This window comes from Thermobia domestica, chromosome 16, assembly GCF_964235325.1.
Source record: "Thermobia domestica chromosome 16, izTheDome1.hap1.1, whole genome shotgun sequence".
In the NCBI taxonomy this organism is placed as follows: Eukaryota; Metazoa; Arthropoda; class Insecta; order Zygentoma; family Lepismatidae; genus Thermobia; species Thermobia domestica.
The window spans coordinates 22447242-22466032 of NC_137469.1; the positions used below are offsets into that span (position 1 = coordinate 22447242).

The 18791-nt window shown below is 34.9% G+C and overlaps 1 protein-coding gene across 4 annotated transcripts in view; it reads left to right on the forward strand.

Annotated features, from left to right (window-relative positions):
* The first annotated feature begins 8095 nt into the window (after window positions 1-8095).
* dnc (phosphodiesterase dunce) overlaps window positions 8096-18791 on the forward strand; it is an 872058-nt gene continuing 861362 nt past the window's right edge. For all 4 annotated transcript variants that reach the window (XM_081742182.1, XM_081742183.1, XM_081742184.1 and 1 more), the window contains exon 1: window positions 8096-9174. In XM_081742182.1, coding sequence (XP_081598308.1) covers window positions 8111-9174 — 1064 coding nt within the window. In that variant the 5' untranslated portion in view covers window positions 8096-8110. The remainder of the gene's footprint in view (window positions 9175-18791) is intronic.

Consider the following 18791-nt stretch of genomic DNA (forward strand, 5'->3'; position numbering starts at 1 on the left):
ATAGTAAAACTTTTGTCAGTTGCAACGCAAAACCTTCTGTTTCTGGAAAACATTCAAATGTGGGATATGCCCTTCTTCCACTAAGCCCTTCAACTTTATCCTATACTATGAATGCATGAGTCTATGTGTCCAAGGTATTAACTGCAAAGAAATTGTTCTTTATATATACATATATACTAAGAAAGATCTTCGGTACCCTAACATGAAGAAGTGTATGCAGACATGTTTGTGCGAGCGAAGAAGTCCATTTTTTAAAACATATTTTAGCCGGCATTTGAAAGTTGTTATTTCTTGCGAACAGAAATAGGTTTTGGTGATTTTATGCTAGATTTTTTTTTCGTTAATCAAGTATTCAGAGGGAATTTGTTAATCAAGCGTTAGTCACACGATTAGTTAGTGTCGTATTAGATCTGTACTAAAATGGTGTACTTTCTGGATTTCAGATGCTGCTTGGATTCAGCTAATAAGTTTATCTTGGGTATGATTAACTAATATAACTCCAATACTTCGAGTTCGGAAAATAAATGTGGCAACTATGGAAACAAGACATGAACGTGCGTAGTCTGTAAAAATGAAAATATATGAAATACGAAATTCGAAATTTTCTTTTGACATCAGAACAACTTATAAATAGTTACGAGATCGAGTTATAATTATTGTATTCATTTCTGAGGGATGTATTTACGGGGGGAATGAGCAGAAGAAATTAATATTAGCGACAATAAAAGGATTATGTTGTAAAAAAATATAAGGGAAGCTAATTTATCGATCAATTTTATGTATCCCTCAGAAAACGGAATATTTTACTCATCTCTCACTGTTCACTTTATGAAATAGTTCTGTAACTGTAGAGGACTCGACTTATTAGCAACGACGCAAATACGCTAGTTTTTGCCCAGGGAAAGAACTCGCCTTAGCGTCCTCCTGACTAACCAATCTAAACGCTCCCCTAAATATTTGCTCAATTTTACGCCCTCTCAATCCGGCGCCCGGGACACAAGCATCACTTGACTCCCTAGTTACGTCACTGCTTATTAACTACTTCATAATTAACTCACCCGATGATGTAAAAGATAAGATAATTAATTGTCTTTGTATCCTCATAATGTAAGTTTACTGTGGCTAAACCGTGGCTAAACCAGGGTATACTACCCTCTGCTATAAATAAATTAATCACATGTGATTAACTTAGTCAACTACTATGTGCTAATCAGAGAATTTGAATACACTTATAATAACGATGCTTTAGTCAGACCCTTAGTATGGCGTTAGTCATACTTCGAAACGACTCTGCATAAGACTCGTTGGGCCTTATGCAGAGTCGTTCTGACGTGTGATTAGTGTCATACTAAAGAGTTTGACTAACATATGTTTCCTTCAGTAGTCTGTCTTTTAGTATCACCCTAATCAGACGTCAAAATGACTCTGCATAAGACCCGTTATGTTTACGTTTCGCGAAGCCATTGTCGAGCTGTTATACAATATTAGTTGAAGATTTTAAATTACACAAGCATAGACTCTAAGAAGTTGTTTTAGTTCAATAATTCAAAAAGAAAGACGTATACATAATATATTTAAAACGCATTAAAAGAGAAATGAAACATCTAAAAAAAATCTCAATTTATTACATGTGAATGTTAACATAGTGCACATATAATTTAGTGTTTACTGCTTTATACCTTAATTTAATTAAGCCTGTAGCTTTCTCTGAATCCCAGCTATTTAAGAAGCTTCATCACGACAAAATTAAAATACCGTTAAATTTTCAGTAATTATGTGATATCTTCACATAAATTAAAGATAATCGAAAAGTGGAACAAGAGCTCGCTAGACAATATTGTTTTACATGAGATACCGTTATCACGACTTACTTATCTGCTTTTGATTTCCAGCCATTTAGAAAATCGGCATTTATTTTCGCGTTTTTAAATGGCTGCAAACGGAAAGCTACTAAGTGGCTCGTGATAACGGTATCTCATGCATAATAATATTGTCTAGCACGTACTTGTTCCACATTTAGATTATCTTTTGTCTATTCGAAGATATCACATAATTACTGTAAAATTAGCGGTATTTAATTTCGCAGTGATTAGGTCTTAATACCTTATACCTTTTACATATCTTATATACAGTGACGAAAAATAAATCCTTTATTGCTTTTCACAGTAAATAATTGGACACATGAACAAACAGTAAATATTTGGATACACGAATAGACACGTAAATATTTGGACACACCAACAGGCAATAAATATTTGGACACACGAATTGACAGCAAATATTTGAACATACGAATGGACATTAAATATTTGGACTCACGAATAGATAGTAAATATTTGGTACGCCAATACTTTTAATAACCTATTTTTCTTTCTTTCTTTTTTCTTTTCTTTTCTTTTTTCTTTTTTTCTTTTTCTTGAAAATTTGAGTAAGTCCAAATCTTAAATTTGATACCTACTAACTCGAAAACCAAACATCTTTACAAGAAAACATTTTATATACTTATTACGCAAGTCCTAATCTACTTTCTTGCCAAGTTTGGTGACGATCGGACGATTTCTGTAGGTCGCGCACAATATAGAGATCTAAACTGTCCTTGTGGTTGGCATTTTTTTTTTTTTTTAAGAAAAATTATGAAAGAAAAAATCAATGTGAAAATACGCCTGCATAATTACATAAAATTTCATTAATACAACTTAATATTCATTACTAATTATTATTGAAAAAATGAATCTTTGAGTTTTACGTCCCACGGTTATGCCGGTAAGGCTAAAGGAGACGGTGATGATGAGTAATGAATGAAATGGTGAAATGAAGATAGTGGGAGAAAACGGGAGAACCCCGAGAAAACCCACGCACACAGGCCACTAAGTTCACTTGGCGGGGGCTGGAATCGAAACCGTGACCCCAAGCACCAGAGGTGAACGCTCTACCACTGAGCCACCGTGGCCCCTAATTATTATTGAACTAGCAAAGATAAGAGTTTAACGGATTTTTAAACACGCTTACAGAGAACAAGCATTTAATCTCAATACTTTCGTTTCCCGTACATATGACCAGAGACGTACGCACGGGGCAGGTCTTGAAAGCCCGGATTCTCCCAGGAAATTCCGACATTTCTGTAAATTCAGTCTAATTTTAGGGGGGACTTTACAAATTTTAATATAATATATTCTCATATTGAATTTAAGCCTCTCCAAAAAAGCTTTGGAGCTTGGAATTTATTTCTCGAAGTAACTGATAGTACATTTCTGGCTAAATTGTCATCCACTTCTTCGTTTTATATCATATCACCAAACGTTTAGTAATACGAACATGAATATTAATTTGTTGTTATTCCTAGATCTCGATTCTGATTAGTGTTGCTCTCAAGTACAGCCCGGATTTATATGCAAAATGCATGTTTATAGTGACATGCAGAAAGATATGGAAACTATCTTTTTCTTTCCGATAGACTAGTAAAGATTCGTTTAAGACGCAATTGATAGCGCATGTAAGTGCATATTTTGAGTTAATTTCGATGTGCTTGCATATTTCGTAAACTTTTCAGAATACTGCATATTTCCGATTTTATTGCTGCATACTAGCATATTTAAGAATATATCACAATTAAAAAAAAGTTATATTTAAAGTGAACTGAATCACTTTGTAAACGCAGATATAGAATAAAATTTTGCAGATATAGAATAATAGTAGAAGAAAGTGTTGTATCCTAAATTAATCCACCTAAATTGTCGTGCACACGGTCTTCATCGCGTAATAGGAACAATCACATGCCAATATCCGGAAGTAGACGCGTTGATACCAAATGTAAAGAAAGTAGTTGTGAAAGCTTCATTACGCGTACGTAGGCTTATCTTTTGAAAGTTGCGAAAAATTTTCCGCTACCAGTTTTAACCCAATGGGACTCATGACTAGAAACTGTGTCATATTATGCAAATAATTTAAATCAAGTGAAAACAGTTTTAGCCTCACTAAATCCCGAAGATGCAGCTGCTATTTACGTGTTACAACAATATTTCTCAGCCGCTATTTATGGGTCACAAAAAAAAAAAAGAAAAAAAAAGAAGTTTCTCTATAAGTGGCAACACAACAATTGCTCGAGAATTCCTGAGATTATCAGACAATTGAAAACCTGTAACAATGCTTTGCAGCATTCACTCCCCTTGTTGGGCGAATTATGGCAGACTTTGACAATGAAACTCACAGTGTTGCGAAAATAGCATCAGATAAACTTTATCAAACATTAGGCAAAAAATACAGGGTAGAAAACAATCTGTAATATTGCAAATGTACTTAATCTTGAAAAAACAAGGAATTGGAAGAGGACCTAACACACGATGACGTTCGGTGTTTTTTCACATGCATCAGTCACTTCTGGTGATGTAGAAAGTAACTTTTCGATCTACAAAATGTTACTCACTGATAAACGCAGAGGGTTTACAGAAGAAAACGTAAGAGGCGTTGACAGTTCTTTGCAACAGAGGTCATTAAGATATTTTTGTACGAAATTGAAATTTTATTTTCTGAGTGTATATTTCAGCGCATATGTTCAATTTTTAATGCATTTTTTTGGTATTTTTCGTGCATATTTCAGGGTTGTTTTGTGCATGGAAATTTGGGCTCTACTCATAAGACTAGATTTGGGACTGTCTTATATCGAAAAGATGTAGTAAAAGTGTTATTTCGTCTCGAGGAGTTTATTTGTTTTTATTGGAAGATCTCTCATGAAAATCCTGTCTCTTCTCGTCTCTGGGCAGCACTAATTTTGATTACTTTTTATATGCATTTGAGAGAAGATTAATATTATATTAATTTTAATAACAAATTTCTCTTTATTTGCAGGTAAGTTTATGGAAAGCATTCCAGGGGTTAGTTACAGTAAGCTGGAAAGACTCGACGAGTTAAGTACGTAAGTAGCAAACCTTTTCTTTTAATAAAAATAAGCCTTTGAGAACTTTTACGATTACCTTATTTGAGAAGCATTACGATTACCTTGTTTGAGAAGTATTACGATTACCTTGTTTGAGAAGTATTACGATTACCTTGTTTGAGAAGTATTACGATTACCTTGTTTGAGAAGTATTACAATTACCTTGTTGACGATTACATTGTTTGAGAAGTATTACGATTACCTTGTTGAAGATTGCTTTGTTTGAGAAGTATTACAATTACCTTGTTGAAGATTACCTTGTTTGAGAAGTATTACGATTACCTTGTTGAAGATTACCTTGTTTAAGCAGTCTTACGATTACCTTGTTGACGATTATCTTGTTTGAGAAGTCTTACGATTACCTTGTTGACGATTACCTTGTTTGAGAAGTATTACAATTACCTTGTTGACGATTACCTTGTTTGAGAAGTATTACGATTACCTTGTTGACGATTACCTTGTTTGAGAAGTATTACGATTACCTTGTTGAAGATTGCTTTGTTTGAGAAGTATTAAAATTACCTTGTTGAAGATTACCTTGTTTGAGAAGTATTACAATTACCTTGTTGAAGATTACCTTGTTTGAGAAGTCTTACGATTACCTTATTGAAGATTATCTTGTTTGAGAAGTCTTACGATTACCTTGTTGAAGATTATCTTGTTTCAAAGTTTTACGATTAACTTGTTGAAAATTACCTTGTTTGAGAATTTTTAAGATTATCTTGTAAACTTGCCAATGAGTGATGAAGGAGCGGACTTCTGTGTTCAAAGCTAGGAGAAAGAGAATCGGTTAAGCGAAAAAAGAAGAAGAAGAAGAAGAAGAAGAAGAAGAAAGAAAAGAAAAAAGAAAGAAAAAAGAAACCGGTGCGTGGGGTCACTGGTTCGACTTCAGGCGATGTGAATTTGTAATGGACAGCATAATCATTCATTACCATTAATCATCTGTTTCATTTAGCCTACAGGACCACCAGGGCTAAACCCAGGGCTGTTACACCAGGCACGTAAGCAGGAATTTATTGCGAAGGTATCCAAATTTAAAATGACGGTAAATTATGCTAAAATTTGTAAGAATTACCCTGAAATTGGACTAAATTTACAGAAAAGTGGGGATTTTGTTGGATGTGGACCCACATGACCCATCTCCTGTGTCTCTGCATGGGACTTAAAATTAAGATTTTATTTTTGATTTCCAATCGGTTGCAGCACCGAGACTATATTAAATAATATCTACGACTTAAAAAGAAATCTGGGGCCGCGTTGGCTCAGTGGCAGAGCGTTCACCTCTGGTGCATGGGGTTCTTGGTTCGATACCAACTCTCACCAAGTGAGCTTTATAGTGGGCAAACACCGTGTACATGGGTTTTCTCGGGGTACTCTTATTCCCTCCCACTTTCTTTATTTCACAATTTCATTCATTTCTCATCATTGCCATCTCCTTTAGTCTAGCCAGCATAATCGTGGGACGTAAAACTTAAAGATTTGTTTTCATTTTGCAAGTTGCTTCGTAATTTGAAAAAGAAAAATAGTGCTGACTACGGAAGGAAGGATTTATATATTTCGAAACCAACAATACAGCGACTTCTTCAGACGAAATTGATTTGGGATTGTAAAGGAAGTGAAGCTTTTCTCTGACTGGGATATGTTTATATTCTATTTCCTTGTTCTGTTTCAGCTGATACTTTTAGTTTCTTTCTCTCTCTTTCTATCTCTCTGCGTATATATTTTTACTTTTCTTCTGTAGAAACTCCAATTGCTTCCATATATCAACCAAATCTGAACACTGAAGTCAGTATTAAAAAAAAATAAAAAAGCACTGAATATCCCACCGAGTTATACATAAAGGAGCTTGTGGAAAAAGGAAAGAATAATAGAGTTCTATGTAGAGATGTATGAGAGGTAAAGTTCAATAGTGTGGCATTCTGCCTCGACAATACTCGTCCATACTCGGCAAGGTAAGTACGGTTCACTTCGGGCATGATCGGGTCTCACTCCCATTTTCGCTGGAGAAAATCCCCACAGCTTCAGCGCGCGAGCAAGCGAAGCAGCTCACATTGTGAATATCCCAGGCAACACTGAGCGGAGACACGACGCTGCCCCCTTTTAGCTTGATATGTCCCTTCAAAATAGTACAATTAGTCACCTCGTGTTACAAACGTTCGTAACGAGGAAAACAACTGCCGCGGCCGAAACTTTTATATTTCTTCCCCTTCTTCGGCGTCATCATCACAAGTGTTAACACATAATATTCAGCTTCTACAATTATGCAACCGGAAATATCTCGTTATTCGCGTTTTCGATCACGTAAACTTTTTCTTAAAGTATTGTTCGAGTGCTGATGTTATCGATATAGCATTTGCAGCAAACAACTACAGGATGTAAAAATAAGAAATCAAATGCGCAAGAAAAAGAAACATACTGTTTTTCCTTTCTGTATCAAACGCATATAAATCTTGTGTTTATAAAAGAAAATAGATCAAAGTGATGTGTATTATGTGACCTTAAAAGTTCTCTTTTTTTTAAAAAAAAAGTAATGACTTTTAGTGGAATTTATCGATTTTTCAGTATCGATAAGTAGGATTGAAATTGTGTATTCGATCAAGACTTATACACCAATTTTAAAGCTCGTAATTCTTTAAATTTATGGTCAAGTTTTTGTTTTGTGTGTTTTGTTCTAAAAGGAAGAGAAAAAACACACATACACCACTTAATTCAACGTGATATTTGCTCATTTATTTCTGTGAGACCTGTTTTAAAGACGAAAGTGAACAGTACCTTTTTTTTTTCTTTGTATCTGTGCATCATTTTGTGAAGCGATAAGGTTGTTATAAAAGCTGTACGTTTGGCTAAACTTAGAGCTCTTGAACTGCCCTGAATGATTCGGTGCCAACTTAAAATTGGACGGGACACGTTGTAGTAGTGGTCTGAGCTATACAGAAAGCCATCTGGACTAATATATTACTCGTCAGTAATTGGATCCGGAAAAACAGGTGATAATCAGATCCCTCTGGTGGATAGTTTGTGTATTAGTGCAGTGTTCTTGTTGTGTGGCAAGAAAATTTATATATTGTGTGCTTTTGAGTTTCTTTTTGGTGCAGCCAAAATTATTTATTTCATTTTTTTGATAACAAAAGGCAGTGGTTTTTAAGTTTTGATTTTTTTTTCGTGTGTAACGCCATTATGGAGGGAGAAGTTGAAGAAGCTAGCAACAACACCACAATGCAACAATGCACAATGCAACAAGAATCCGCTAGCGGAAGTAGTCTTTCAGTATCTGCTAGTTCAAATCGACAGCAATACCTAAAGCAGCAATTCGTAATTCAACACCAACAGCAGCAACAACAGAAACAGCAAATAATAGAAAAGCGACAAGTTATGAGATCTACTAGTAGTAGTGCTGGTACTACTGCTACTGCATCTAGTAGTTTTAGTAGCAATAAAATGTTTTCAAGGTCAACTATGGACAGTTTTAGCAGTAGTAGTGGTAGTTGCGATATCCCGGCAATAGTTGAGGATACTTGTTCGACCTCTTCCACCGAAGCTGGCAGTAGTGTGTTTATTGGTAGTATTAGTGCTAGTCCTGCAACAAGTATGGATGAAGGTTCAAGTGGCGTCTTGGCTTTTGAATCCGAAGAATCTCAACAAGTGCATGCTGAGTCAAGTAAATCGGTAATGAAGACCACCATAGGTCAAAGGTCATCAAGTCAAGAGTCCCAGACACGTGAACGCAGACAATGGCTCTCTGCAGGCAGAGTTGAACAAGCCAGGTCATTAGAATGTCTTAAAGCACCATCTGGACAACAACAGCAAAGGCTTTCAGCATCGGGACTCGAACTGTCGACCCGTGTCAGCTCCAGTTCGGAGCGAGACGTTCGAAGAGTTATCGCTAATTCAGCCTCGGTGGAAGCAAGATCATTAGAAAGTTTGGAAACGTCAAGAGAAAGTCGAATTCTTTCTCACCGACGAAGAGCGGCTTCTGGGGATGAAGTTGAAGAAACGGCAGAAAGAAGACGTGGAGTCTTCGCGGGATTCGATCAGCGATCTGCAGATCACCGGCGGCCGCAAGTTCCCATGCATCTTTCCCTCCCATCAGAGAACCGAAGACTTACTATCTTATCACCGCATAGTCCTCAACCAGATTTCCAGTTTACTACCACCATGTGTACACTCAAGACCCGTCGGAAGAAAGCAATCGTTCTACCCAAGTTAATTCTACCACGGAGTGAGAGCGACGTATTTTTAGAGTAAGTACTCTTGATTTATTTTTTAACCTTGATTTATTTGGCGAACTTATTCTTGATTTATTTTTTTATCCTTGATTTATTTGGCGAACTTATTCTTGATTTATTTTTTATCCTTGATTTATTTGGCGAACTTACTCTTGATTTATTTTTCTATAAAGTGAAAACAAAGTGATCTAGTTTTGTATATCGGTATATTCGTTCAACAAATTATCTTCACTAATTATATTTTCTTAAAGGTTCAAGGTCACCATTAACTGGATTGTCAGCTAGAGCTCCTTTTATTAAACAGACATTATAAACATGACAAATAGATAATTAATATTAACGCTCATCTTGTAGATTATATTTTTCTTCGTTATAAAATACTTTTTTCTTCTTCAATTTATTTTAATGAAAAAATCAATCTCAAAGACGATATATATCGTACGCTATCTTATATAGTTCATTCGACTTTAACCAAACGTGTCTTGACTTCTAGTGAAATATTCTTTTCCTTTGCAAAACCTTTGATTCCCGAGTTATTTGGCCATCAAATTTAGTTTTTTTTTTTAATTAGTCAAATTTTCGAAACAAACAGGGAAAATCATTAATTGAAATTCAAATTATATACTTTACAATTCAAGGGAAGGTTGCTGTCCAGAACTTTATCTAAAACAAAAACAATAAATAAATAAATAAATTACATTCAAGTGATAGATGGTGAAAGCTTTGTTTGAAGACAAAATCAATAAATAATTTAATCAAATTCAAGATACGGATGGTAGAAATTTTCCTTAAAATAAATCCATAAAATAAATGCAATGGATAATTCAATAACATTTTATAGAAGTTTGTTGCAACAAGCAAATTCAATAAAGAGTTGAATCAAATTCAAGAAAGTGTTGTGGAAACTGTTCAAAGTATTATTATTTTTTTCAATAGATAAAATACATTTAACAAACATTTTAAACGTTAATTTTAGTTGAAACGTTAACTTGTTGTTGTTGATTTGATTTTTTTGTATCCCTTTCATCACCGAGGCTATATCAGACGGGGACCTACAGCTTAATGTGTGATCCGAACCACATGAGCTTCTGTCAGGAATCGAACCCGCGCCTTCCACGAGGAAGACGTATATGAAAACCGCTTAGCCACAAGAAAAGTTCTATGAGCGTTCAGTAAATTCAGTGTGCGCTGATAATAAGGATTTACGAAAGTCAGAGAAGGATGATATTTCTTTTTCTTAGAATCGTGAAATTGTCATTGCTAGTATCTGATCAGTAAACTCTAGTCCGATGGAGGACAAAGTATAATAGAAATAAAGAAGGTTTGCTAAATTGTTAAAATTTTGAGTTTAGGAACCAGGGAGGTACTGACTTTAAATCTCAAAAAGTGCCAAGTACTTTTTATTTTAACTCTACCAGACGATACCGGTATAGTATCGTTAGGTGCCTAAACCCTCATCAGCTTACTTAAAAAAAAAAAAAAAAAAATCAAACATCTTTCAACTTTTCGTTTTTTATCATGGACAGGGCCGGATTAAGACGCCCAGAGGCCCTAAACACTTTTTTTTTAAAAAACAAAATTGGTGTCTCCGTATATGTATAATTCAGTATATAAACAATAATGAGGCATATAATAAAATTATGTTTTATTTATCGAAATTAAACAAGAGTCACGTTAAGGTGGATAATAATACTTATTTTAGTATACTACCGCTTTATTTATACTTGAAAACTTTTTCTCCTATTCTTTTTTTTAAATTGTAAAGTCTTTAATCAGATTTTCAATCATTATTATTATTGTTAATCAACGCCTATCATTACAATTACTGTTGTATATACTTCCGCCGAGGAAGTTGTGTTTTTGATGGAGTATGTGTTCTCTCCATTGACATTGTACAGTAATTTCGCAGACTGCATACAAAATTTCTTCTGCTTTTATTTAAGCTATATAGAGGGTGGGAGGGGGACATTTTATCTTTCGATTTCGTGTCCCTTGGCGGAAGCGTGTCATGAGATTACTATAAACTTCCAGAAATATACAAATATTACCTTAAGTTATTTTTGCCACCCCAGAAACTGGAGGCTAGGCCCCAAGCTAGATCCGCCACTGGGCGGAGGTCTCCAATCTATGAGTGCTCATGTTATTTTTGGATCAAAAGATCCAATATATTTCGGTTAAAAATTTTCTTGTAGACCTCATATCTGGAGAACTCGTACATATAGTGTAGCCAAACCCAAACTATCACTTAACTCCGTATGATGTGCTTATTCCGTGTGGTCCCTGATCCAAAAACTAATTATTGACCAGGTCGCAATCGTTTGATCCATTTTTTTTTTTTTTTTGTTCATTCTTAAAATTCTTTTTCTTGTTGTATATATCTGTATGTATTTTTTTTTTCATTTAATGTTGGAGCCCCTTTTGCTAATACGGGTTCAGCTGCACTATTCACTATCATATGGTAAATTCGGCTATGAAAAATATTTGTGGCGCCCCTTTCCCTTGATGCCCTAAATACGTGCTAATTTTGCTTAATGGTTAATTAAGCCCTGATAACAAAGTATGAAAATATCCTATGATCTGAATCTGTTTCTGAAACTGTTTCTGAAAATTTGTTTCTCAATCTGTTTCTGAAAATCTGCTTCTGAAACTTTGTTAATAAACGAAATAAAATGTGGGATAGTTTTAATGCTTAATTGGAGGATTTGTTAATTAATAAATGAATAGAGGATAACTAATATCCATGATGAAGTTGCGTAATTACCTATAATAATGATACACTATAGAAGCGAGTCAAACATTTTTTTTTCCTCTTTTGGTTTTAAGTTTGGGAATTTTTCATTCAATTATAACAATAAATAACTGGTTTATTGGGAATTTTCCACCGTACCTTTTATTGAATTCAAACCATAAATAACTGGTTCATAGTAGCTTTACTATCTTAAATAACATAAACTAGAAATACTGGTTTGTGCACTGATTTATATTTCTAGTTCAACGGATAGACTCTTAAGCAATAAAAGTAATTCTTAGGTCTAGAGAAAACAGAAGACATGTACATTACAATTTATTTATTTTTTTCCTTTCTTTAACTCAAGTTTCTCTTAAACATTTGCTTGAAATTGAAAATAAGTTCATAGCATAACCAACAGAATATATCGAAGCAAACACAGACACTACGTTTAGTTTTAAAAATGTGGATGTTCAAACTCGCGAGCCCTATAGGTGCATAGTGAGCCAGATTAAGAATCTGAATGAGCTCGAGCTCCAATTGAAGTTAGAGAGCACGAGTATACGTTCAAGTGTGAGCCCCGTTGACGATCAAGTGTGAGCCCCGTTGACCATCAAGTGTGAGCCCCGTTGACCATCAAGTGTGAGCCCCGTTGACCATCAAGTGTGAGCCCGTTGACGATCAAGTGCAAGCTCCGTTGACGATCAAGTGCAAGCCCCGTTGACGATCAAGTGTGAGCCCCGTTGACGATCAAGTGCACGCCCCGTTGACGATCAAGTGCGAGACCCGTTGACGATCAAGTATGAGCCCCGTTGACGATCAAGTATGAGCCCGTTGACGATCAAGTGTAAGCCTCGTTGACGATCAAGTGTGAGCCCAGTTGACCATCAAGTGTGAGTCCCGTTGACGTTCAAGTGCAAGCCCCGTTGAAGATCAAGTGTGAGCTCGAGCACGATGCTCATTGAGAATGGCGAGCGAGATAAGCTAAGCTTCGTCTAGATTAGTGAATTCGAGCGTCATTGAAGATAGTGAGCCTTAACTCAAGCTACTCCAATCACTCACGCCAATTGCAAAATAACCATCCACAGTATTAAGCATCTTTTCTTTTTAGGAGTATAAATTCAACTCTTTCTCCCCTGCATGATTTAAATCTCTAAACAAGAGTCCATCATTTGTAAAACTAAAAAACAAACTACATACCATGTTTCATGAAGTCAAAGCTTTTTTTAAAAAAAGGAAAGTTATTGCTGAACATTAGGATGGGCCGGAAAAATTCATTTTTTTCTTTCAAGTCGTATTGCCGCGGAAAAAAGTTGTGTATTGGGGAGAATTCAAAAGGAATTTTAAAAAAGAAAGAAAAAGAAATAAAATCCGTTTATATCTTCCGGTTGCGCATGTACTTTAAAGTTTTGCCGAAATTTAAAAAAAAAAAATCACATTTTCAGATAATTTTTAATATTTTTAAATTAGCCTCTTTCCGAATATAATAGCTCAAATTCTTGTGTATTAGAACCACAGAAAACACTGAATATTATTTAAATCCATCAATATCTTCTATTTTGTCTCTGAAGTATCTTGGAAACCGTAATTTGTCTCTGAATTATTCTAAGCTCGTTTATGCTTTTTTTTTTATTCAAATGTACATATTGTTTGAGTTCAATTTAAGACGGTTTGAGTTTATTAGAATTTAATTTGCGAGTCATCGTAAAGATGGAATGGATTCTATTGTCAAGTAAACTATTTCTATTTGCCCAAGATTATTTTTGCTCACAGTTATTTAGCAAACACGTTATTAATAGCAGTTGAGCAAGCTATTAATAAGTCATTGCACTGTAGTGGAACAAATTAACGCTTAAATAAAATCAGCTCTGTTATTTTTTAACGTATATTCAGTAGATATAATAAGATATAATGGAAGCAAGCAAACTGGAATGTAATTCAGTAGCAGTTCTTGAGAGTTACTCACGTAGGCAAAAAGGCAAACTTTCATTACAGCAAACTAAAGAACGAAAATCCACCTATTATTATTATTATTATTATTATTATTATTATTATTATTATTATTATTATTATTATTATTATTATTATTATTATTATTATTACTGTTAATAATAATCGAAGCTGTACATAAATGTTTTATAAGCCTACTGTGTTATAAAATGAAAAAGGATTACCATTCACATGACTATGAATATCTGTTAACTTTTTGGGGACTTCGATTCCTACAAATTATACGTACAAATGGGTACTATTTCCAAAATGCGGAAGGTTTCCATACCTGAGAAGAATAGTAATTGTATAGTATGGCAAATCGATGCGTTGAATGTGATATTTCTGCGTTGAGCTTTACTGAATTATATACGCGTAAGAATAATGAAGAAGATCTATTCTAACCTAACCTAACAATTTGTGTTTAATGTTTCAAAAGATAACGTAATCTAACCTAATTATTCAATGTTTTAATTGCTTTCTCTATAGCAGCGTTTCCCAACCTTTTTCAACTTGCGGCACACTACGGGTGTAACGAATTCTCGCGGCACACTCAGATATTATTATTATTATTATTTGCAAATATAAAATACCATGGTATTTTTTTTCTGTGATTACTGATCTCCTTCTGACAGAGATGAAAGCTCGACCACTGGTTTTCCCCTATGCTAATTCATTATACTTATGTTTTATTCTAATTTTAAAATAGAAAACAATTGCAATGAAATATAGGACTCAGATTTTTAAAAATACGCTTTCTTTTTCGAAAACTGTATCCAACCTTTCACTAAGAACGAAGATTACTAAATAACGAACGAACAAACAAATATCTTGTACTTTGAACTTTGCTGTTTTAACCAAAACCGGTGCATATTATTGGAATCACACAGCTTGCGATGCGTCGAAGTCAAAATACACATGTTGAACAAAGTGTTGTTCTGTCATTCACGTGCGAACGTTCACTTGACGCGTATCGTAAAAGTGCTTCCATTTCTCGGTGTTAGTATGACTCTCGATTGAAGCGTAACATAGCAGCTAACCGTGGAAATGTGTACGAGCCGAAATACTGTCTGCTACACAGTAATAGATGTAGAATAATATATTAGAATTACAGTAATTTTTTCCATGGTAGACATTCATAGTAATATGAAATACAAAAATATACACTTTTTTTCCTATGTCTTGCAATTTGGTTGGTATAGAATTAATAATTTTGTTTCGATTTCTTCGCGGCACACCAGCGGTCCATTCGCGGCACACCAGTGTGCTGTGGCACACCGGTTGGGAAACACTGCTCTATAGGTTTGAAACTAGAGGAGCCAACACCACATTTCAAATGCTTCCAGCTTGGATATTTGAGCTTTTCTCAATGTTCACGTCTCTGATCCGTAAAGCGCCATGCCCCATACCAGGGTTTAAATAAATCGTTTTCAAACGTCCAACGACATATTTCGTGATGTTAGCAATGTTTTCTTTTCCTATTGAATGCTTGTTTAGCCTGTTCTATTCTGGAACTTACGTCTTTTTCACTTCTTCCGTCTGAGGATATTAGACTTCCTAAACAGGGGAGCGTCTTAACGTCTTCGATTTTCTCTCCATCTAGCCATACGTTTGCCCCTTCCTGTCCTGCTCTTGTGCACTTTATCACTTTCGTTTTCTTCTTGGTTATCTTCATTTTGCATGTTTTTTTTTTCAGTTGGTCGATCAGGTTTGAAAGAGCTTCCTGTAACAAACCCTGTTCGTTCTCCGCTATCAATGCTACGTCATCAGCAAACCTTATAATAATAATAATAATAATAATAATAATAATAATAATAATAATAATAATAATAATAATAATAATAATAATAATAAATGTGGAATTGCACAGGAACTGACTTCCGACAGGACACTGATTTGAGGAAATGGAGTTTCAGCGCACCACGATCAACATTAAATCTTGATCTGTTAACTCAAGTTTCATGCTAAAGTGAATAAAGTTTCATGCTGCCCTCTTAACTTCCTATTGTTTAGTTGTAAATTTTAGAAAAAAGTCCTGATTTTACGCCCTCGAAGCGTGGTAGGCTTCCCAGATAGCAAGAATGACTTGCAACAAACTTGCGGCAATTTGCAATTCAAGTCTGACAAACTTGCAGCAGACTTGTGCTATATGTCTGCAAGTTTGATGCAAGTTTAATGCAAACTTCCTAGTTGAAGCTCTTCGAACTAGCAGCACGCCTGCAGTGCAAGTGTATGGTAAGTTTGCAAAGCAAGTTTCTGCAAGGGGTTTACTTGCACAGCAAGCCTACTGCAAGTTTCTACTTGCACTGCAAGTCCACAACAAGTCGGTATCAAGTTAGTGCAGGTTTGACGCGTCTCTGCAAGGATACCACTTGCACTGCAAGTCTACAGCAAGTTTGTATAAGTCTTCTGCAAGTATATACTTGCATTGCAAGTCTACAGCAAGTCTTCTGCAAGTGAGTGTAGTAAGTCTTCTGCAGGTATATACTTGCATTGCATTGCATGAATTTTACAAGCGACATTTACTGTATACGAACAATCATACAGTATATTTTTCTCAATAACTTTGTCAAACAATGCACGTTTAAAATATAAATTATCTCTACATAATGGATACTTACGTAATTATCTTAATTATCTACTTGTTTTAATGCTTCACACACTTCGCACCTACTACAAATGGCGGCCTGGCGAGATTTCTACGATTAGACTTTCGTGCCACCTGTTGGTAGAAACTAGAACTGACACACTGGCTACAAAGTTGCAGCAAGCCTCCGAGGCAAGTAAAATCTAGGAAATGAAAATCAAATTACGAGGGTAAGTCTTTCAAAAAGCCTGCAGCAGGTATATAGTGCACGGAAAGTCTAGCAAGTTAAAATCAAATATAGTGAAAGACTTGCTGCAAACCAACATGCTATTAGGGTTAATATTAACGCGTTTTATAGCTGATTTACTGTTATCAACGCTCATTACCATAAAAGTTTGGTTCATTCTAAAATTCACTAGAGTGCAATTGACGTACAGTAAACTTTAGATTTTTTACTTACGCAAAAATTTTGTCAAATCCTATTCCTATTTTATTTATGTTTTTTCTAAAAAAATGTCTGCTTATATTGCCGTAGCTTTATGAACTATATTGTGTAATATTACTAATTTTATTAAACTCGAAATCAATATTCACAAAACGATTGAGCAATATTCATGTTAAAGAATTGTTATTGTTTATTGTTCTATAATTTATAAAGTAATTCCGTCTATTTGTTTGGCCTAGTACTACAGTGATGCTAGTTTGAGGGAAATTTCCCGAAGACTAGTGAGGCTTAGCAAAGAATTTTTGAAGGAGGGAAAAGGGAGATTTCACGAATAGGAGATAAAATGTAGGGAAATTTAGCGTTTCAACAAATGTATGTTACAAAGCACTGTGGCAGTATGACGAAATACGTTGACATGATTTCCAGAATCCCACATATAAAGTGACAAATTTTATTTTCCCCTACAAACCTTTCGCACCATGGCTTGAGGATGTCATTAAACAAGATAACATTGCAGTATTAACAGATCAAAAGCACAAATGTATGTTGTGGAGATATAAGCCCAATATAATAATCCATAGACACGCAATAATGCTCTCTTTAAACAATTATATATATATAATAAACTAAAGTTAGGGAAATTTTATCTTAAAAAGGGAATTTTTGAGCATTCCTGAGGGAAATTTTAACTTTAGGACCTAGCACCAATGTAGTACTACTGGTTTCACATCTAACAAAACGATTATCATATTTGATATTAATATCATTACGAACTCTGACACAGTTTATGTATTTCCACAATTATTGACCATAAGCGCCGTGAAAATAATACAATTTTAGTTACATTTGCTGGACTTCAAAAAAGGGAATTTTAACAATTTATTTCTCCTTTTAATTTCATTCAATGCTGAAAAAGAAATGAAATACAATTTCTAGTTTTATATCTTATGTTTATGTCCTGAGGCTAAACGAGACGGATTGTTTTTACACCAAATTGATTATGAAAGAAATAGTCGAATAAGACTGTTGGAGGAAACGGAAGAGTCCTGAGAAAGCCCGCGGACACAATGTTGTCCACCACAAATTTACATAGCCTGAGATCAAAATAGGAACAACGTTCTTGTCTTGTTCCCAGTGCCGTGCCGTGGAAAATCAACGCCCGGGGCAAGGGGAAATAGGATGGTGCCCCCGTACATTTTAGTGAGGTCGACAGACCAACCGCAAAGCGTAACTATGGTTGGCGCGAAGCGTAAGAATTTTTTAAAAAAATAAACCCCGTTTTTCCTTGATTTTGAGCACTTTTTATCATTTTTCCTTCCATTTTATATATTTTTCTTACTGAATTTAGCGCCCCGTTACTTCGGCGCTCGAGGCCGTCGTCCCGCTTGCCTCTCTCCCTCATGGTACGGCACTGCTCGTACCAGAGGTGAAGGCTTCACCACTGAGCCACAGTGTCCCTTTAAAATTTTTGCTTTAGTTAGTAACTAGTTTAAAATATTTTACATATGTTTTTCATGCTTCCGTAACAGTTTAGTGACTAGTTTTACGTCACGAGCCTCTTTGAGGGAGATTTCAATGGTTACTCATGGAGATATTTTACTCTGGTCCTCAATTCTTCATATATCTAGTGATACATCTGTCAATTAAAGCTATGCTTCTAATTAATTAATTTATGTGTATATGTAAAAAAGAAAGTTCGATATATAATTGCATTTCCTCTTGAAACAATAGTAACACCGGATGTGGTGAGTTGCATAATTAAATACAGTTTTAATTGCGATTAGAGAGGATTAATTGTATTTTTTAAAAAAATGCATTTTAATTATGTATTCAGAGTGCTTTTAATGGGAGTCCGATATTATTAGTTCGTACCCAGGCTGGCC